At 43.4% G+C, this 22,199-nt stretch overlaps 1 protein-coding gene across 1 annotated transcript; it reads left to right on the plus strand.

The window, feature by feature from the left end:
* The first annotated feature begins 15,299 nt into the window (after positions 1-15,299).
* Positions 15,300-18,777, plus strand: LOC136511011 (uncharacterized). Its single transcript, XM_066505261.1, has 6 exons — positions 15,300-15,392; positions 15,847-15,909; positions 16,595-16,667; positions 17,025-17,160; positions 17,423-17,933; positions 18,009-18,777. The coding sequence occupies exons 1-6, from the start codon at positions 15,300-15,302 to the stop codon at positions 18,546-18,548; spliced, it is 1,416 nt and encodes a 471-aa protein (XP_066361358.1). The 3' UTR covers positions 18,549-18,777.
* Positions 18,778-22,199: the final 3,422 nt, after the last annotated feature.

A 22,199-nucleotide genomic window follows, 5' to 3' on the forward strand; every position in this document is an offset into this window, starting at 1 on the left:
AAGTCTGTGTTAGTGAAAAAAATCAAATGGAGGATGATCCCACCTTATTTGAAAAAGCCATGAGAAGCCATGTGAATGATCTTGGTGAAGCATCATTGGTTCTATGAATCAAAATTCACCGAGATAGAAGAAAATAGGGTATTAGGACTATCGCAAAGACATACTTAAAAAAATTCTAAAAAAATAAAGTATGCATATGAATAAACCTACGCATGCTCCTATAGTCAAGGGTAATAGATTTGAGAACTTTAAATGTTCCAGAAACCGATATAAGATCAATCAAATGAACATGGTTCCATATGTTTCAACTGTTGAAAGCTTGATGAGTGTACAAGTACAAGTTAGAACTTACCCTAACGTAGTTTTACGTATCCAGGATATTTCGGCAGAAGTCCAGTCCAGATATATATCACTGGAATGGAGTTGAGAATGTCTTGTAATTTTATAAAGTATCATAGGCCTCATACTGAGTAAGAAAGAACAAGTACTCTCAAATAGTTGAGGGTACAAATATTAAGTCTTGACGAGATGTGTAGTAAAATTCACAGTAGTTGCTAACACTCGTAGTTGTAGTATTATTGTGGAAAAGCTTAAAAAAATAATTGTGATGTCATCAATGATGCATACCATAGTATAGTTTGACATAAGGCTTAAGGAATAGGCAAAAGAAAGTTAAGGAAATTTATACCCGGATTTAACAATGGTAGACAACAGCAATAACCATTTAAAGTAAGTTAACTCCTAAGACAATATATCAAGTGTGCTGCCAAACACATGAACAATAAGTTATATGTTGTAAAGAAGAAAGTTCAGAATCATTTTGAAAGCATTAAACACATAAGTACCTAGTAAGTACTTGTGGGTCCGCTTACCAAAGGCTTACCACCTAGTGTATTCAGAGAACACACAGTTGATATGGGTTTACGGAAAGCCTATGATTTCTGGATACTGAGGGTCTAGTTGAGTATCTGTTTCAAAACAGAGAGGTGCATTGTAGCGGTTACATCTAATGGCAATTGACCGTGACAATAATGCACGCTCTATGCACTGATATGTGATGGAATGGCAAAAAAAAGTTAAGTTTAAGTAATAAGGTGAGATTAAGGGGGGGGAATGTTAGGTTGATCTCCACCAATTGGCCCCCTTATCCGCCCCCTGATCGGGGGCGCTCAGCCTTTCTACTGGCTGATGGGCCTCTGTCGTGCAGCGCAATAAATAGGAAGTGGGGGCTGAGGCTCGAGACACGAGGTTCACCGCAGCCGCTAGCGCCTCACCGGTTTTCCTATCCCTAAGCCGATCTAGAGAGCGCGCTGTAAGCGACGGGAAGCGCCATCGCCTTTGTCGCCGCCACTAGACCATGCCTGCACGGCTTCCTCGACTCCGACCGTAGTGACCACTACGTTGCTACCTTGTCTGCAGCACTAGAGGCGCATCGCGCCGTGCCATGACAAGGTACATCACCAAGTCTTCTATCTAAATTATGTTTTTATTCACTGATCTGCACCTAGAGGTTCCTGAATTTGTATCAGTATAGAGTTACCTAAACTTGGACAGGGAACGGATATCTCTAGCAGCTACTGTCCTTGCCCGGGATGCTATGGAATTGATCTTGAAATGAAAAGAAGATCGCTGGCTGCTAATGATCACCGCTATGGTTTCGTTCGTTTTGCTGAAAAAACAAGCCAAAATATTGTTCTGATTGATTTGTTATAAGAGAAAATAATATTTCGGCTAAAAAAACAAGCTAAAAAATACGGATCATAAGACAAGCGAACAGGATCATGGTTTATTTGTCATGTCATGAACGTAATTTAATCAGGGAGGAAGGACGCAACAGGGGTGCACAGCTTATAGCTCGGTGCATCAAGTCCTATGCAGATGAGAGCGTATCAGCTTTGGAGGGGAATTCAGATGTAGTAAGCAGACTTCCTAATCGCAGACAGAAATGGAGTAAACCACCGCTAGGTTTTCTGATACTAAACTGCGATGCATCCTTCATGCCTTCGCCTTTGTCAGGCAGCTGGGGATTTTTAATTCGAGACTGCGATGGTGATGTGGTCATGGCAGGGAAAGGTAAAATATATCATTTGCTTAATGCCTTCATGCCGAGCTCATTGCCTGCCTGCAGGGCATACAGACGGCAGTTGATTTGGGCATCGAAAGGTTGATTGTCGATACTGACGCGAAGATGGTTGTCCGGGCAATTACCTCGGAAGCTTTTGATGATACGGCAGTGGGAGTGTTGATTGCTGAAATTAAAGCATTAGCTGCTGATTGTTTCATTAATTTTGAGTGTGTGTTTAAAGTTCGAGAATGTAATAGAGCCCCTCACGAGCTGGCCAAGTTGGGTCATTTGTGTATTCAGGGAGAGGAGCAAGTCACTACTTCCATCCCTGAAGTTATCCATGTAATTGTTGCTAATGATTTGTTAGCCGAGTAATGAAGCTATACCTAGTTTCAAAAAAAAAAAGATTTGTCAAGGCATGGTTTTGGCTAGCATTTGGTTTGCTATCAAAACTTGCCAAACTCTCACATTTGACTTGCCAAATCTATGGTAATTTTTTGTCCAACTTTTGTCTTGTCAAATCTTTGGCAGGTAAATTCTGGAAGTCAATCAAGCACACCCTCAATTTCCTTTTCCTATCTTCGAACACGTAGTGCATATTGTTCCTAGTTGTAAATAAGCATAAGTTTTATTGAAAACTAATTAGACATTTTATCACGAGCATGCGCGACTTAGGTAATCCAGGGATGAGGTGTGGCGGGATGGAATGGAGCCATTTTTACAGGCGTTTGGTTGAAAGACAATCAGAGTTGGGGATATCCCACATGAATTATCCCATGGAATCTAGGGGCGAACTCGTCCCTGAAATAAAGGCTAGACTCGCTTGTCCCTCTTTTCGCGTAGTGTTGTTCCCATGAGCGCTCCACCCCGCTCACAGCCACCAAACGTCGACGATGGCCTCGCCCCCAGCCCTAGAGCCTTGGCATACACTTTGCGAGACGGGTAATTAACGCAAAATACTAGTCCGCCCCACAAAAATTATTCTTTGGACTCGTGTGGCTCAGTCATGAATGTTTTCACGTCCTAGTCCGTGAAAATCGCAAAAGGCCTGCTCCTCTCGTGAACCATAGTACTAGTCCACTTTTTCACACCACAAACGTCACCCTCTGTCTGTCATCACCTCACGCAACGGTGTTTATAGCCTACGCAGATGGAAAACTCTTCCACGGTGATCACGGATGGCAATGACAAGGCACTTAACTAGTGTTCCTCCCAGGTGGACAAATAGGAGGTAGCAAAGGATGGGTGGCGATGAAGCCTCCAAGCTCTAGGCGCTTGTTTGAATAAATGGGCTTGGCCCAATTAAGAATTTCAATGTGTATTCATTTGTTGCAAATGGAGGATGGTGCATAATTTTTAGTCCCACCTTCACCAGTTGAAGTGGAGATGATATGTTTAAATATCGAAGCCTTTCCACTCCATGGGAAAGGAAGCTTCTCCGTGAAGTTAGCGAGACGGGTGGTGCCATTTATAGAAAAAGATTGGCTACAATAGCACAGCACTTCACTTTTGGAACAAATATGTGATTTTCCAAAAATCAAAATGAAGCCCTTTTTGTTCAGTCTATCTGGACCCAATTTCTATGAAATACAAGATGCTCATTGAATGATAATAAATTCATGCTCACTTATACAACACAACTCCAGATTTTATTCAAGTCAAGGAATATTTTGACGTGGGCAGGAAGCACACCAGCTGCGTGCGTTGCGTGATTCCACTATGTTTTTTGCACTTGACTGGGAGCACTATTAGGAGTCATTAGACCAAAGGCAGTGAAAACAGTGTTATGTGGTAGGGGTAGAAGGGAACTCCACATAGCTTGTTCGAGCAGTTCAATTTTCCCACGAGTTGACTATATGTTGTCCGTAGTTTTCTGGTTGTGCTCTGTTGATGGTAATTTCACCATGATTTTACACCATGAAAACCGTCAACAAAACACTCTTTCAGGAGCTAATAAGCAAGAACATAGTGACTTAGGTACAAATAACTTGGTTTCACATGTACATGTCATTATTTGCTTGTAGGTACACAAAGCATGGACTCTGGGAGGCTAGAGGCTCCATATGCAGGTTGCCCAACCTGAATATGGACTCACTGCGCCCTCTCAAGCCTCCCGTGATCCTCCCAACACTTCTAGAGTCAATCTCCACCTTTGGATCCTGAGGTTCTCTTCTCTTATTGGCTAAGAGGGAGAGCACATGGATTTAAGGGCCCACAACGAAGCATCCAACGTGACAAAAGTACCCAACTTCCACCATGACATGTGGGGACACCTTCAAGAAGGAAGTGGTGGGCCTAAGCTATCATAGGTGGAGCCTCCAGCAGTCCACCGACTTCCCACATATTGAACACATGTCAAATAACCTCAACCCTTGATTTCAAGTCGGTTTGATGGCGGTGGATCCAATGGGTGCATGATGAAGCAGGTGGCCATGGATCCAATGGGTTCATGATGAAGCTCACATGGATCGCTGGCATAGCGCTGGAGTAGCCCCTACTCATCCTCTAGCTATAAATACCCCCTAGGCTTTCACTCTCATGTATGACACATTAGAGTAAACCACTCTCTAGTAGCTTTTAGCGAAGCTATGCTGTAGTGCTATGCAATTAAGGAGAGAGTGAGGGAAGTCTTCAGGAAAAAGCCTTGGGCCTATCGGGAGTCTTCTCCAAGGTGTACCTCAACAGATGCTATCTTCTAGTAAGTAATACATCCAAGTTCTTTATAGTATTTGATATTCTATCTCTGCTATTAGTTATATAAGCCTTCTTACCTGTACACCACTTTACTTAAGTAGAGTGCTATAGCCTTTCTAAGGGAACCTAGAGTAGTAAGTATAGTATAGATGTGGTGTTTAGACTATATCTTGCCTGTGTAGACCGCTTGTCGCACGGATTGTTAGTGGTAGCTAGCAGGTGGTGACAGCCCTGTCTAGCCTTTGCATTCCACCACGTGTTGTAGGCAAGTTCTTAAAAGGTATGGCTCCAATAACAAGGTAGCCGGTTCGGATAGGGGTTTTGTCGCCTATTGTCTTGCCTATCGTCTCTTGTAAGTAAGGTGGGTGAACTGCCCTGTATAACTACTATCTTTACTATATATCATTGCTATCTAGATCCTTTCTACCCAAGTTCCATAGGCTCTTTTGTATCATTCATAGGTTGACCTTGATCCTTAGTTAGTTCACTTCATGTTGCCCATGGAAATACGATACCTATAATACTCCCGGTGAAGGCTACATTGACTATCATACGCTTGCGGTTTACCCATTTGCCACTTTAGGTGTCAACAAGCTTTCTAGCGCCGTTGTCGGGGAACGTTAACTGTCTTAACTACAATCGAGTCGTTTGAGTTATCTTTGTTTGATCGAAACCTTCTTTCCATATAAACCATGGATCAAACACCTCTTTTTGAGTATGATGCTCCATCGGGCGCTAGTTTGGAGCTACCTCGTTCATCCCAAGCCATTTTGGCTGTTCGTTATGAGCTTCACCCAAGTCTCATAGTGATGGTTTAGGAGAAGCCTTTTTCTAGGGATGAAGATGAGAACCCTTATACACATCTACGTGACTTTGAACAGTTGTGCTCATGCATACACATTCAAGGCATGAGGCGAGATACCCTTAAGTAGAAGCTATTTCCGTTCTCTTTGATGAGAATAGCCAAACGATGGTATACTCGCCACGTAGGAAGTATACAAGGAGAATGGGAGAGGTTGCAATCCAAATTCTATCTATCTTTCTTCCCTGTTCCCCATGTTGCTCGTCTTCGAGTAGAGATCCTAACCTTTAGGCAAAAGGAGAAGGAGTCTCTCGGTGCGTCATGGGCCCATCTCATAGACTTAGTATCATTAGGCCTAGATCTAGCTATAGCCAAGCCAACTTTGTTGCAACATTTCTATTTCAGTCTTAGCCAGAACTCCACATAATTCCTCAACCTAGCCTCTAGGGGAGCATTCTTGCATCTCCCCATTAGTGAAGGGAAGGATGTTCTTGCAAAAATTCTTGAGAACACCCCCTACACTAATGTCTACGATGAAGCCCCTGAGGAGGAGGACCTAGCCCCTAAGGTAGAAGGAACCTCAATAGCTAAAACTTTGTAGTCCACATTCCAAGAACCAGCTGTCGAGCCTAAACCACCAACCCCAAATGTTCCAAAGGAAGAAGAAATTCAACCTTTGGAATTTCCTTTTGATATCGAGGATAATCTCTTTTCTGATTTCAGAAATGCCACGAATCGACTAGTGCAAAAGAAGTCTACTACTCAAAATTCTCCTAATCGTCATTTTCCAGATTGACTTGAGGAGAAATACCTCATGGAGACAATCCAGGAGCTCACATCTATCATGAGCAATGAATGGCTCAAGGAGGCTGAAGCTTCATCAGAAGTGATTTAGATCCTTTCATCCTCCACAACCATTCCATGCTCCATAAATAGAATAGCTTTAGACTCTCTTTATGATCCCATAGTCGGAGTAAGCATCATGTCTAGATCCTTAGCAAATGCACTCCTAGGAGAGGAACCTCTAGCCCCAACCCATAAATTCCTTAAGTTGTCTTCTAGGCAATTGGTTGAGAGCTACGGGATTGCATGAACCATTCCTATCACAATTAACAAGATCAACGTCCTCTTGAATTTCTTTATCTTTAATATAGAGGAGTTTGACTTGTTAATTGGGCATCTGCTCATGAAACTCCTTGATGGGTATTGTGAGGGGAGCCTTAAGGGTCATCTCAGGAAGAATTTCAGCCTCTTGATTCCGCTAACCAACTCTTCAAATTCCAAGATAAAATCAAACCCTTTGTAACACCTTGGTGTTAGCCTTGCATAACTTGACTCGCATAGCATGATCATGATCATAAAGCATTCATATGCAAGCTTTGACCTTTGAAACATTCGATTGAAACATATGCAACATCCTTATTATTTCATGTCTCCATGTGTCTATGCATATGATCATGAGTGTAAACATGTAGATGATTGTGTGACCTTGCAAATAGCTTAAACATGTTTAGAATATCATCATGAACAACTTTGGTATTTAGGGCTAGGGCTAATTTGGTCATTATGTCATAGTTTGGGTATGTATCATCATTTGAATGTAGCTTGTTTGACCAAGTTTGAACTAGGTGTTAGAGACCTTGCATGGAGGAGATCACTAAAGCAAAGTTGTAGTGTTTGACATAAGGAACAACTTTTATTTTTGGGTCTTTGACTGATTCAGCTCCTAACATGTGTGAATTTGGATCACAAAAATAAGAGAAATCAACATTTGCAACACTTAGCAAAATTTTGCTAAGTCATGAACCTTGACTGACTGACAGCCGATGTTTGGGGTGATTTTACTCCATTTCTGTTGCGAGTTAGAACTAGTTCTTTGAACAAGAATTGTAGCTGGTACTTCGGTCTTCAACTTTGGTTTAGGAAGTTTTGGCTAGAAGTCCATGGATTAGGAGTTTGGTCGACTCAAAAACACGCTGTCAGGCTGCTCCTCGCTGGACTGAACGAACTGAATCGCAATCTTCAGTGGCCGACCGGTTCAGGCCGTGGCCACCGCGTGGCGCGGGAAATGGCCGCGCGTCGCTGGCGTTCTGCCCGTCGTGGCAGTGACACGCCAGAGCGTGGCCTTAACACCACCAGCGCCCGCCTGACCCCTTCCGCACTCCCTTTTGCATTTCCTCTGCTCCTCCTTTATCCTCGCGCATAGCCGCCGAGCTCCCGCAGCACCGAGCAGCTCCGCCATCGCCTTAGCCAACACCGGCTCGCCCTTGTCGTTTCTCTTCCACTACAACACCTCCACCTGACCTCCAGTGACTCACCGCGCCCGCACTTGCTCGCTGACCGCACCTGGTAAGCAGCAGCGCCGTGCGCTAGCTTGTCGGAGCATCCCTGCCATGCCTGTCACCGTGGCTGGGGCACCTCCCTCCACCGTAGACCGTGCAACCTTGCGTGATAGGTTCGCCTAAGCCCTGGGAAGCTCATCCGCGCCCTTTTGTGCTTCGCTGTGGCCTCCATCGGCGTACCACCATGGTCCCGCCTCGCCGCTCCGCCATTGCCGCCGCCGTCGTCACTCACGTCGACGATAGGGCCGGCCAAGTGGCTCATTAGATGCGCTAGGTCGAGTAGGTCACGCCGTGAAGATGTTACCGCCGGCAGGTTCGCCGTCGGCGAGCTCTAGCCGCGTCCGTAGAGTAGCGCCGCCGGCTCTATTTTGTCTCGCTGACCGATGGGGTCAACTGACCAGTGGGTCCCGCGTGTCAGCGACTCCATGTATTAAAGCCAGTTCATTTTGAATGCAGATTTCATATGTTTTGTAAATTTTGTATCTTCAGTTTGGTAGCTTCAAAATTTGTGAAATAAATTTGTTAGTGTTCCTTAGGAAGTGTAGTATTTAGGAAAAATATGTCCTTGCCATTTACAGTAGAAAATTTTGGAGATTTAAATAGGGATTTGAAATGTGCTTTTGAATGCATTCAAATTTGTTTATTTTATATCTAGAGTTCCTATGCTCCAAAAATTATGAAATTTTTGTGGTCAGCTAGTCTTAGCATATATGAACTCTGGTAAAAATTTGAGGACCAGTGCATGTGTAGATTTGTAGTTATAGATTTTTCTTTTATGAATGGTTAATCCTTGTGTAAATTTTCATAAATTATTTATAAATCCAAAATTAATGAAAATTTTTGGAGGTAATCCTAGTAGTATATGGATGCTAAAAAAATAGGAAATCTATTGCTTGACACTTTTCAATAGGGTTTTCCATTTATGCTATTTTAAGCCTTGCTGACTTATCATTTTCGTATAGGATGTTCTACTAGGTAAAATGACATGAAATTTTTATAGTAGTCCTTTGATAGCATTAGTAAGGCACTATAAATTTTTGAGAATTTATGAAGTACATCTGGTATATATTTATTATTTAACCTAGATATCTAAATAAAATAATAAAGGCATTTAAATAAATAGTTTGGGCTTCACCCTTATATTACCTTAAATGTATTTGGTATGCTTAAACTGTTGGTAGGTTTTATGTTGTCAAATTTTGAATGATTACATGAAGTAGAAGTATTGTTACTTTTTATTGCATATTGAATAGTTTCCGGACTGATTCTGGAGTTTGATGAGTTGCATATTGAAAATGATGTGTACTATAAAAATGGTTAATAACAAAGTTGTAGAGAATTTGATAATCTTTCTAGAAAGTCCAGGATCACTGTATTTGGATTAGTAGAACTCCAATTATGAGTAAAACAAGTAACTACCATTTTGTGGCATAGTCGATGCATTGTAGAAGTAGTTAATTAATAATCGAGAAGAGATATGCACCTACTCAATAAACATGATGCACTTGTTAACATATATGCATTTGTAATACTTATGCCACATTCATGCATCTAGGATTGGAGGAAGAGATCACGTTGTTGGAATTCGAAGAAGCAGAGGAAGGGGACCAGCAGGAGAATCCACAAGCCGCAGCTCCCAAAGGCGTGAAGCAGAACCCTGAAGAGCTTCCGGAGTGTCCTGACCACCGCCCTACTTCCTTTCTATGAGGCAAGCCCCAGAGCATTATAAGTCTCCCAGTAATTTACAATTGTTTACTTAAGTACTTATGATTGATGCATTAGGTTATAAGAGTTGAATGGAACCACTTGATGCACATAAATTCCTTGTCCAGATATTACACATTTAACCGGTATAGGTCCAGGATCGAATATATGCTTAGCCATGCTTAGACCGGTAGAAGTCGGGTGATGTCCTATCACCTACGAGATATAGGTGGATACTGGAGCACGGTTGGCTATATCTGCCATCATGGAACAGAACCATGAGGTAAAAGTAAATCAAGACTGGACGGGAGGTCGATAGAGAAGCAACAAGACATGGAGGTCTTGGGTGTGGATCTATCCTCGTCTATGTCAATCAAGGACCGTACCGTTGTTGGAACTTCTGACAAGATTGAACGCATGCCTCTCACTTAGCTAGCCGGATAACTCATTCCGACCATGAAGCCGAGTAATTCAACTCAGGTCAGGACCCATTCTGTTGTGCGCTCCTTTCGGGGAACGATCAGACTGAGCCTAAGGGCAGGCTTGGCCTAAGCATCCTAGCATCTGGTGTTCCAGATTGTGCGGTGTGGTATGGACCCACGAAATGTGTACCTGAGTTGTACCAAAGGTGACCTAAGGCTATCATGGCTGGTAGACCTGGGTTTGTGTTAGGAATAAATTCCCAGCTGGTTGAAATCGATTCGAATCGCCGTCTCTCCCGGATAGTGAGAAACTTGACTAGCTCCAACATCGTAGTAACTATGTTATGAAACATGATGGTTCGAATGAATATGGAATTACAATACCTGCTATGGTTACTATTGTATGCTTCTAAATGATATACCACATGTTTGGCATATGATAGTTGCTAATCTAGAAATGGATAGTTATAATTAACTTGATAAAGGAATCATAATTGTATAATGGGTCAGTTGCCTTTTACGTAAACTGTTGTCAAGTTACATCCACTTATACAGCCTTGCATAATCCTTGGAGTTATTTTATTTCTAGTTCATGATGGGTAAGTCTAGCTGAGTACCTTCTCATACTCAGGGTTTATTTTCCCATTATTGCAGATGGCACTATGTATCATGGTTATTGCAAGAGTTGCTTCTATCCCACTATGGATGAGGAGTAAGCCTTGGGCAGGCTTCTTTATTAATTCCTATCCTTGCTTTTGTGGACCGTGATCCGACTTGGCACTGTATCAAACTATGTTGGAAACTTTATTTTCGAACTTATTTGCTTCCGCTTTATTTATCAAACTTGGTTTGTAATAACTTTTATTCGTACTCTGATGATGAAATATATCTGTGAACTTTATGTAATATGTGGCATGTATGTTGAATCCTGTACGATCTTGCTTGTTGTAAATCATTTATCGAGACCCGTCGTGGTACTCGATGGACTACCGGGTTTATATGGGTTCAAGTATGATAGTGCGACCGCTTGCGGGCTGCCATTGTACTTGTACTCTTATAAATTGGTCAGTTCTATGACAGAGCCTGATTCAATGGAGGAAGTGATGGCTACATCTCTTCTAGAGTCTTCTCATCCTAATCTAGAAGAAAGATTCTAAATATTTCATCCAAGAAGAGTCTAAGTTAGAAGAACCCTTAGACTTGGAGAAATCTGAGCGCCCATCAAAGCCTCCAATAGAACTCAAACCCCTTCCTTTTGGACTTAAGTATGCTTTTCTCAAGGGAGATCGTGAGGCCCCCGTAATCATTAGTGACAAACTCTCTGCGGAGGAGACCTTCAAACTCCTCACCATTCTAGAAAAGCATCAGTCTATCTTAGGCTATTCTCTTTAAGATCTCAAAGGGATTAGTCCCACTCTTTGCACACATCGCATCTCTATCGAGCCTAGTGCCACACCTTCTAGGGAGCCTCAATGGAGGCTAAACAATGCGATTAGAGAGGTAGTGAAGAAAGAGGTCCTAAAACTCTTGCATGTGGGTATAATCTACCATGTCCCCAATATCAAGTGGGTTAGTCCCATGCAAGTTCTGCCTAAGAAGGGAGGCATGACGGTCGTTAGAAATGATAAGAACGAGTTAATCCCTCAATGAACCATCATGAGATGGAGGATGTGTATAGATTACCAAAAACTTAACAAGGCTACAAAGAAAGATCACTTCCCGTTGCCTTCCATCGATGAGATGTAGAAATGGCTTGCAAAGCATTCTTTCTTCTGTTTCCTTGATGGGTATTCGGGCTATCATCAAATCCCTATCCATGTCGACGATCAAAGTAAGACCACTTTCACATGCCCCTATGGGACATATGCATATCGACGAATGTCTTTTGGTCTATGCAATGCCCCTGCTTCTTTTCAAAGGTGCATGATGTCCATCTTCTCTGATATGATCAAAGAAATCATGGAAGTTTTCATGGATGATTTCTCCATCTATGGTAAAACTTTCGATGTTTGTCTTGAGAACCTAGACTGAGTCTTACAATGATGCAAAGAAAAGCACTAAGTCCTGAATGGGGAAAAATGCCATTTCATGGTTCAAAAAGGTATAGTGCTAGGACATAGAGTGTCTGAGCATGGGATAGAGGTGGATAAGGCTAAGATAGAAGTCATAGAGTAGCTCCCACCTCCCACAAATGTTAAGGGTGTTTGTAACTTTCTTGGGCATGCTAGTTTTTAAAGGCGGTTTATAAAAAGATTTCTCTCAAATTGCCCATCCTTTAACAAACTTGCTTGCTAAAGATGCACCCTTTGACTTCAATGATGAGTGCTTAGATGCTTTTTACTATCTTAGAAAAGCATTTGTCTCTACTCCAGTCATTCAACCCCCTGATTGGACACTTCCCTTTGAGATAATGTGTGATGTCAGTGATTATGTTGTTGGTGCTGTCTTAGGACAAACCAAAGATAAGAAACATCATGCAATCTCATATGCTAGCAAAACCTTAATAGGGCCACAATTGAATTATGCAACAATTGAAAAAGAACTTTTGGCTGTGGTTTTTGCTATAGACAAGTTTAGATCTTACTTAGTTAGAGCTAAAGTAATCATTTACACTGATCATGCTGCTCTAAAATACTTGCTCACTAATAAAGATGCTAAACCCCATTTAATAAGATGGATCCTACTGCTCTAAGAATTTGATATTGAAATAAAAGATAAAAAGGGGTAGAAAATTCTATTGTCGATCATTTGTCTAGAATGCAATTCAAAGATGCACTGGATTTGCCCATTGATGATTTCCTTCGAGACGACACACTCCTCAAGGTTACGGACTCCAACCCCTGGTACGCGAACATAGTTAATTTCATAGTTGCAGGCCTTGTACCACCAGGAGCAGACAAGAAAAAGCTCATCCAAGAAAACTGAGTGCACCTTTGGGATGAGCCATATCTTTACAGAGTCTACAATGATGGAATGCTGAGAAGGTGTGTGCCCGTGGATGAAGGAATCAAGATCATAGAAAGATGTCATGGAGCAAAATATGGAGGCCACTATGGAGTATTCAGAACACATGCAAAGATTTGGCAAAGTGGTTTCTACTAGCCAACCATGTACAGCGATACAAAAGATTATGTCAAGAAATGTGCAAGGTGCCAGAAGCATGGGAACATCAACACCTGCGATGAAATGCCACTCACCAACAACTTGCAAGTTGAACTCTTTGGTGTATGGGGCATTGACTATATGGGACCCTTTCCAAGGTCACAAGGCTATGAGTACATCTTGGTGGCAGTGGACTATGTGTCCAAATGGGTAGAAGTAATGCCCTATCTCAATGTAGATGCACTAACAGGAAAGAAGATGTTCCACGAGGTTATCTTCCCAAGGTTTGGCACCCCAAAATTGGTCATAAGTGATGGGGGTCCCACTTCATCGAAAGGAAATTTCATTGCTTTTTGATGGAGCAAGGCATAAGACATAATGTTGCAACTCTATATTATCCTCAGACAAGCAGTCAAGCAGAAACATCAAACAAACAAATCAAGAACAGTCTGCAAAAGACCATGAATAAGATGGGTACATCATGGAGAAGCAAGTTGCCAGACGCACTTTGGGCATATAGGACCACATACAAGACACCAATTGGTATGACACCATACCAACTTGTATACGAAAAAGACATGCCATCTACCCATCGAATTCGAGTTCAAAGCACATTAGGCCATCAAGCAATGGAACATGGATCTGCCAGCCACAGGAACAAACAAAAATGCAAATATCTGAGTTGGAGGAGTGGAGAGAGAAAGCATATCATAATGCCAGAATCTACTAGGAGAGAACAAAGAGATGGCATGACAAAAGGATAAAGGTGAAAGAGTTTAACCCAGGAGATAAGGTCCTCATGTTCAACTCAAGGGTCAAGCTATTTGGCCATGGGAAACTAAAGAGCAAGTGGGAAGGACCATTCCTTGTCATCAACGCTACAACACATGGAGCTGTCATGCTCCAGGACAATGATGGTAACATTTTTAAGGTAAATGGCCAGCGTCTTAAAGTTTTCTATGAGCATGAACCACTAGAAAAAGAGTTGACATGTTAGAATTTATCATTAATCCTGAATTAACATAACTAAAATCTACATGTCTTAACTTCCTTTTGCTTTTGGTTAGTTTGTGCACTAGTATAGACTGCACATAGCTAGACTTGTCTCTGGGCCAAAAAACTAGCCTAGGGAGGCTCCATAAGGAGGTTGAGAGACCGCCCAATGGACGCATCCTTGGCCACCATTTAGAGAATACATAGAAGAGAGTAACAAGAGTCCTGAGCCAAAGCCACTTGGTCTGGTTCCACCAGATGTAGGTCGATTGATCGCCTCTAGGAGCCATCTGACTTGACCTAGTCTCTAGAGACGTTGCCCAATGTTCACAACATGCCCTCAGTCATAATCCTCATGAAAATAGGGGTTGTGAACATTGGCATGATCTCTTTTTAACCTCTCCTCCCCTTCTCCCTTCTTCCACCATCAGCTGCTCTCCTTCTCCCTTGTGCCTTCCAAGCCACCAAGAGAGCCTCCACCATGGCCCCAACTCATGATCTTGGCAAGATGCCCATTGTTCCCTATGGTGAAGGCCCTTCCATCCCTCCAAACACCCATCTAGAGAGCCAAACTGCTATCATGGTCGTTGACACACTAGAGGTGGAGCCCCTGGCCATGATCCCACCAGCCAAAGGGCAGCCAGACACTACAGGGGCATTGAGGGCACATTTGCGACCCTGGCCCAGAGGCTCGGCTGCGCCCGTGGGCTGCAAGTTGTCATGTTTGTCGTCGATGGCCCGCAAGGGAGCCTGGCTTCATAGAGCAACACTCGACCTCTCCGCCTGGCTCTCTGGAAATGAGCGAAACCCTCGTTTCTTCCGAGCCGCGCTCGTCTGCGACGCACGTGGGTGATTTTGGGCGGCGGCAGGGTGGCTCGCGTGGGCTCTGGCGGGAAGGGGAAATGTCTTCGCACACGTCCCCGCTCTCTGCTCCTGCTCTGGCCACCGCGCGCGAAGCGAAATGGCGGCGATTTTGCCGGCCTTTATATACGGGTTCCCACTCTCCACTCTCTCCTTCTTCCACTCGGTGCTTGCTCTTCCACCTCCCTCATGAGAGACCAGCGGTGAGTTGTGGTGCGTGGTGGCGGCGGCGACGACCTCCGGCTGGTTGTGGGTTAGGTCACCAGCGCCGAGTTTCTTCACCGCTTCCCCGCTCCGGCTGCTGCTGGAACTCCATGGCAGTGGTGTTCCTCTTCTTCTCCATCCGCATCTGCTTCGTCTTTTTCCCGATCTGCATCCTCTACTTCCAGATCTGCCTCCTCTCCGTTGTTTGGACCCCGAGCCAAGGTGAAATCGACCCCTAATCTTCTTTTTTGTGGTGCTTCTTGAACCTATTAGGGTTTCTTGTTCGTTGTTGTTCATGATCTATTAGGGTTTCATACTTGTTATAACTGCTTCATGCTCCTATTAGGGTTACTTGTACCTTGCTGTTCTTGATCTATTGGGCTCGTGATCTGTTAGGGTTGTTGATCTATTTCAGATTTGTATTGTACCTTGCTGTTCATAACTGTTTGATGTAGTTGTTAGTGTTACTTGTACCTTACTGTTCTTGATCTAAGTTTTTTGTTCCATCATTGGTCGCTGATGTTGTCCACATAGTACTGGGAGGCATCACATAAAGATGCAGCCATGCTTTTGTTGGCATGCATTCATTTCACAGTCATGTTGATGCCTAGTAGGGCTCATTAACTGAAATCATGTTACATTTTTACATGCTTGTAGATGGATTTGTCTTTGAGCTGTGACATGCTATGTAGGAAGGCAGCTGCCTTGACTGTTGTTATGGTTACCTTTGTATCTACTAGGCTGAAAAGGAAAACCCCTGAACCTGAAACCCCACTGTCTGATCCTATAGCACTGGCCCTGATTAGGGATGAAAATGAACAGTATAGATAGAGAACACTGAGAATGATATACAATTCCACTGATTTAGAGTGTATTTCTATGATTAGGATGAAGAGAGTTGCTTTTTTTAAGTTAGTGAGAACTTTTAGAGAGAGGAGTCTTGTCACTGATAGGGAGGGGGTGTCAGTAGAAGAGCAGGTTGCCATGTTTTTACATGTTGTAGGGCACAACCAAAGATTTAGGGTTGTCCACCAGTCCTTTAGGAGGTCCATCCAAACTATCCATAAGCACTTCCATCAGGTGTTGTATGCTGTGGGTGAGCTTAGGAATGAAATGATAAAGCCAGCTAGCACTACCACTCACCCAAATATTCTTGGAAGCCATACATGGAATCCATATTTTAAGGTAATTGTATACCCTGGGTTCATTAGTTACATTAGACCTATTGCAATGACTGACCCATGCTTTTTAGGATGTCATTGGCTTTATAGATGGCACTCATTTCCTAGCAAGGGTTCCTAGGTGCATGCAACAAGCTTTTAGGGGTAGGAAAAAGGATCCCACCCAAAATGTGATGGTAGTTGTGAATTGTGATCTGAAATTCACTTATGTCCTGGCTGGCTAGGAGGGCTCTGCCCATGATGCAACTGTTTTGGCAGATGCTGTAGCCAGGGAAGATGGCTTGAGTTTGCCAGAAGGTAATTGCACACCAACACTAATTACATATTCCATGGCCTATTAACACACACTCTCACAGTAGATGTCTTGTGTAGGTAAAATGTTCTTGGTAGATGCTGGGTATGCATGCAAAAATGGTTTCCTACCTCCCTACAAGGGGGTTAGGTACCATTTGTCTGAGTATGGCCCAAGGAACAGGCCCACCAATGCAAGGGAGCTCTACAACCTTAGGCACTCATCACTTAGAGTGACTATGGAGAGGGCTATAGGTGCACTGAAGGGCAGGTTTAGGATCTTGGACAACAAACCCTTCCACAAGTATAGGACATAAGTGAAGCTTGTAGTTGCCTATGCCATTTTGCATAACTGGATCCTAGGTTTTGGCATTGATGAAGTAGTTCCTGATGAGGAAGGTTTCACTACTTCTGCTGATCCAACCAACCTGCCCCCAGCCCATCTGGACCAAGACTCTGTTGACATGGCTGAAATAAGGGATGCCATTTGCAATGCTATGTGGGAAGGGAGGGGAACAAACACTAGTTGATGTAATATGTTCTTGATTTTAGTTTCTGTACCCTGCTATGGAACTCATGTGTGTCATGCTGATGTAATAATTTGGTGGACAAAGCTGAGACCAATTTTATGCCTCATTCATTCTGTTCTTGAAACATTCTGTTCTTCATGATCTGTTAGTCTATGGTTAGTTCATACAACTGTTAATATTGTTGTCAGCCTGTTCTTGACTAATTCTGTTGTTGATTTCATTACATGCCAGTCCTAGGATGGATTCAGGTGCATTTGAGGGTGGGTTTGTTGCTGGTACTTCAGTGATGGAGCAGCTCATCAATAGTGGTTCTGCCCTTATTGTAGCTGGTGCTAGTGCTAGTGCTGCTGCCCCTGTTGCAGCTGGTGCTGGTGCTGGTGCTGCTCCAGGTGCAGCAAACCCTATTGATGTTGCTGTTCCTGTAGCTGGGAATGGGGCTGTGAGGGCAATGAGGTGGACCAACACCACCTCTAGCTTTGTGCTAAGGAGGATGGCTACCCTTGTTAGTGATGGTAGCAGGCCTGAGAAGGTTTTCAAGGACAAAGATGTGAATTCTGTGGCCAAAGCCCTCAAGCAGTTCTGTGGGGAGGTTGTTAGCCCAACTCAAGTGTACAACCACTTGAGGAAGTGGAGGCAGAAATGGGCTAGGGTGAGCAAGTTGAAGGACCTTAGTGCTGCTCTTTGGGATGACCAGGCTCATGCTATCATGCTTGAGCAAGAGCACTACCTTGGCCACTGCAAGGTAGCAGTTTGATCTCGTCTTTGCCTTGACTACCTACATTTGCCTTTCTTAAACTACATTTGCCCAACTCTGCAGGACCATCCTAAAGATGCAGAGTTTCTTAACTACCCTATTAGGTTCTACACTAAGATGGAAGCTATCTTTGCTAATGCCATGGCCACAGGCAAGTTTGCACTTGGGTCTGGTGAAGCCTTAGGGCAGAACCAGGCTGACAGTGTTGGTGCCAAGGCTGATGGTCCTCCTTTGACCCACACCACAGTTCCTAGTGAACAGGGAGGGGATAGCAAGGCCACTGAACTGCTTCCTACCTCCTCAGTTGCTGGCCCAAAGAGGAAGAGAGGGAACTTCTCTGAGGAGGAGATGCTCATGTTGACTAACATGTCAGATGCTGTGAACAATGTGGCCAATGCTCTTAGGGAGACTGGACCTGCCCATGTTGATGCCAATCTGTACCTTGCTGTGATGGAGATGCCTGGCTTCAGTGAGGAGGCACTTATTGTTGCCTACACCTTCCTCCTGGACAACAAGGCCCAAGGCAGGGGCTTTGTGAACATGAGTGATGCCCACAGGGCCCTTTGGCTTAGGACCTTCCTGGCCAAAAACTACTATGTGTAGTTCCACTACACATGAAGGGCTAGAAGGCCAGGAGGGGGTTGACTGTAGAGATGTATAGTTCCTCCACCCCCCCTCACCCACTCTCTCTTCTTTTGACAACAGGACCTTTTGTGCAGTCTGCTTGTTCTTTTGACACTTGACCTTGATGGTGTAGTTTGCCTAGGAGGGTGGCTAACAATAGGCAAGGATTTGGGAACATTTGAGCCCTTGGCTGTTGGGCTGAACTTGGTATTGTAAGAAACTTATTTGTAGCCTCTGTTGGCTACTTTTTATTTGATAACTAGTTGCCTTTTTTGTTGTTTATGCCTCTGGTGGTAACTATGGGATTTAAAGGCCTATGATACATAAAACAAACTTGAGGTGGCTACCTTATTCTTGTTTTGATGGTTTACAGTGTTGTGCTTTCTTCTTTATTTGCTCAGTTGTACTCCACAGCAACAACATCCTCTTGTGATGGCTGATGGCAGTGAGTGCAACTGTTGTTTATTTGCCTCTTTATTTGGTTCTTACAATTCTTGGTAGCCACCAATGACTAAACAAGGAAAATAACAGCTGAGGCTAATTTTTTTATCAAGTTGCCGATGATGTTCATCATCATTCAAACTGAATGGTCGACTGAGGCATGTCATTCAGACCACTTACATGTTCTACATTTGGTTGGTTTCAGAGAATGCCTCCTTGCTATGTGGTCTTTGAAGGGAAGAAACCTGGGATTTATTTTACATGGTATGAGTGTGCTAAGCAAGTGCTTAGGGAAGAAGGGGCTATCTATCAGAAGTACAACAACTATGATGATGCTCTTAGAGATTTTAATGCAAGGGTACCTCAAGAACCCTTGCTGTTACCAATTCATGCCCCTCATGGGGATGCATCAGCATCCCATGAACTGGTGATAGGTCAAGGTTCTAAAATCTATCCTCATTCACCTGAGCTGCAAGGCTATTGCAAAAATGCTGTCATCTTGATCTTGTTTATGGTTGTAGTTGGTCTGTCACTCAAGCTGTTCATGTGCCATAGCTGTTGTTTTAATTAGGCCGATGATGACACAATAGGATGACTGCATTAGCTGGCTACATGTCACTTTGATTCATGTACTCTCTTTTCTGTTAACTTGTTGCCCTTCTCGGCTTGCCAAACTACTTAATTCTACTACTGTTCTTAATTTGCTTCTTTGATTATGCAATGTAGCCGGCAATATATGTGTTGATTAAATGGAATTAGTCTAAGGCCTATGTCTTTTGTATATTTTCATTCAAAGTGTTTGCTTCTCTATTGATCATGCTGTTCTTCCTTCTCTTTGGGCCAGGCCGAGCACAGCAACTGGCAAACACAATCTGTGCTTGGCAGTTGGTAACGGTTGGCGTTTGAGCCCGGCTGAGTATTGGGTCACAAACACCAGCTCGTCTAGGCTGGGCTGAATCGGTCCAGGTGCGCAAACAAGCTGCGTTGCAGCAGTTGGGGCAGACCTGCCCCGGCCTGGTCCGTTTGGGCTGGCTAGGCCATGCTGGGCCAGGTGCGCAAACACGCCCTGAGCGACCTCAATAGAGGTCGACCAACCTTGCTTAGGCCCTTCAGCCATCCCTGTGCTGCTTCCCGATCTCTGACTCCATGCAGAGATCTCTAGAAGCCTTCATCCCGATCATCGACACCTAAAAGGCCTACCACGAGCCAATTAGGACTCAAGGCGAAGGGCCCCATAGTGGAGAATCCTTGTACCATCATCATCTCCTCTAGGGATGTGTTAAGTGTGGAGTACTCCCAATCGCATACACCCTCGACACCTACCTTCATGAAGAACCAGAAGATCATCGGTGGTGGTCTAGGGGCTGGCAAGGTTTTCATACCCCCACTCACCTCTGAGGAGCGGAAGAAGCTTTAGGAGTCACTAGAGTCTACGAGCGCTCCCAAGACAGTCCGATGGGCGTGTGATCCTCCATCGATCAACGGATCACCAGGGAAATTTGAGGATGATGATTGTGCCGAGAAGAGTGATGTAGAGAGGCTCCTCAGTATAGTTTCTATGCTTAGGAACAATAATAGGGCTTTAGAAGAGCACGTAGTGGAGTTGAGGATGGCTCACTTAGATCTAGATGACAACTTCCGCGCGCTTCACGTTAGCACCGATGCAAAGATGAAGCGCCTCGCTAAGGCCATAGGGCAAGAGGATCTCATCTTTGCACCCTCTCCTTAGGCATCTTAGCATTGCTTTCACAATAATTTTAGGCACTTAGGTTTGTTTGATTTCATTTCCTTCATTTCATTTTCATCAATGTAACATGTGCCTATGATTAGTTAATGAGATCAATAAAATTTTGGGTCTGCTGGTGTGTTCCCACATAGTGAACCAAGTGTGGGAGGGCATCGAACGACCCCCAAACCCACCTTGGCACCACTTTGAATATGGAACGTTGATGTCTATGGCCAAACATGTCTACGCGTAGCGGTGTGTTGCCACCAACAACCACTTTTTGAGGTTGGGCGACCGCCATATGGACACTCAACCTAAAAGCGCATGTGCAGGAGTACATCTTCAGAGGTAAGAACATGCATGGCGAACACCAAAGTGGCTAGAGGCCCCAAGGTGGGGTCGCCCAACCTCACCATGGACCCCTAGGTCCACCAGTCAGCATCCACTCCTCTTCAATCCTCTACCTAACTGGTTTGGCATGCTCCTTCCCTCCTTTGGTGCACTTTTCCTTTATTTTTGTTTATTTCCCTACAATGAATAAATGAAATAATAATAATAATAATAATAAATAATAACAAGAAAATCTACATCTGAAAATAAAGTTTGAGAAAGTGACATGATTTATGACATTTGAATGGTAGAAGCGTCATAAAGTTTAATTCTTGCATATACTTATGCTTGTGGGAAACATATCTTGATAGGAAACTCATATTGACTAAGTTGTTGACAAATGTGATATGGTTCTTGGCTCGTGATTCTATTCAAAGTACTTAGAAGTTTTTTTTGAAAATGTCATAAAACCATAGTATCACTTACTCCTCAATACTAAAAAAATTCCTATCAAAGCCATATATGTTCATACAATGTTCACAAAACCTTCTTTATATGCTACTTGTACTTGTGTTGAGTTTGGTCAAACCATGTTGACCTTGTTGAGAATCTTGTCATAGTCCCAAGATCAAGATCAAGATCACGCACGCACCACATACATATGCTACTTCTACACTAGAAGTACGCAAAAACATGCTCTTCATTTTCTATGAAATAAATACTCCAAGTTTAGTATGATCTCTCTCTTAAATTCTTGCAAAAGAGATATGGCTATGGAAAAGTATGCAAAATAATAAAGAGAGAGAGAGATAGCCATACCTTAAAAATAATCATAAGAGAGATCATACTTGTTTAAGGAGTACAAAAGAAAAAGAGAGTTCATCACCATTTTCCACGCTCTTGCACATCTTGATCTAGGATTATGATATTTTCTCCTTGGATCCTTGTTTTGACTTTATAATATATGCAATACAAGTATGCCATCATGTTTATCCTGACCCGAGCTCCACATAAGCCAATAGATGTAGGATGAAACAAAAAGAAGGCAACTTCATGTTATGCCTTGGTAAGGACTCATACACCTTTGAGTGATCTGAGAGTACTATTTGAGGAGTAAGATTGAACTATGTGCT

This window comes from Miscanthus floridulus, chromosome 16 (assembly GCF_019320115.1).
Source record: "Miscanthus floridulus cultivar M001 chromosome 16, ASM1932011v1, whole genome shotgun sequence".
Classification (NCBI taxonomy): Eukaryota; Viridiplantae; Streptophyta; class Magnoliopsida; order Poales; family Poaceae; genus Miscanthus; species Miscanthus floridulus.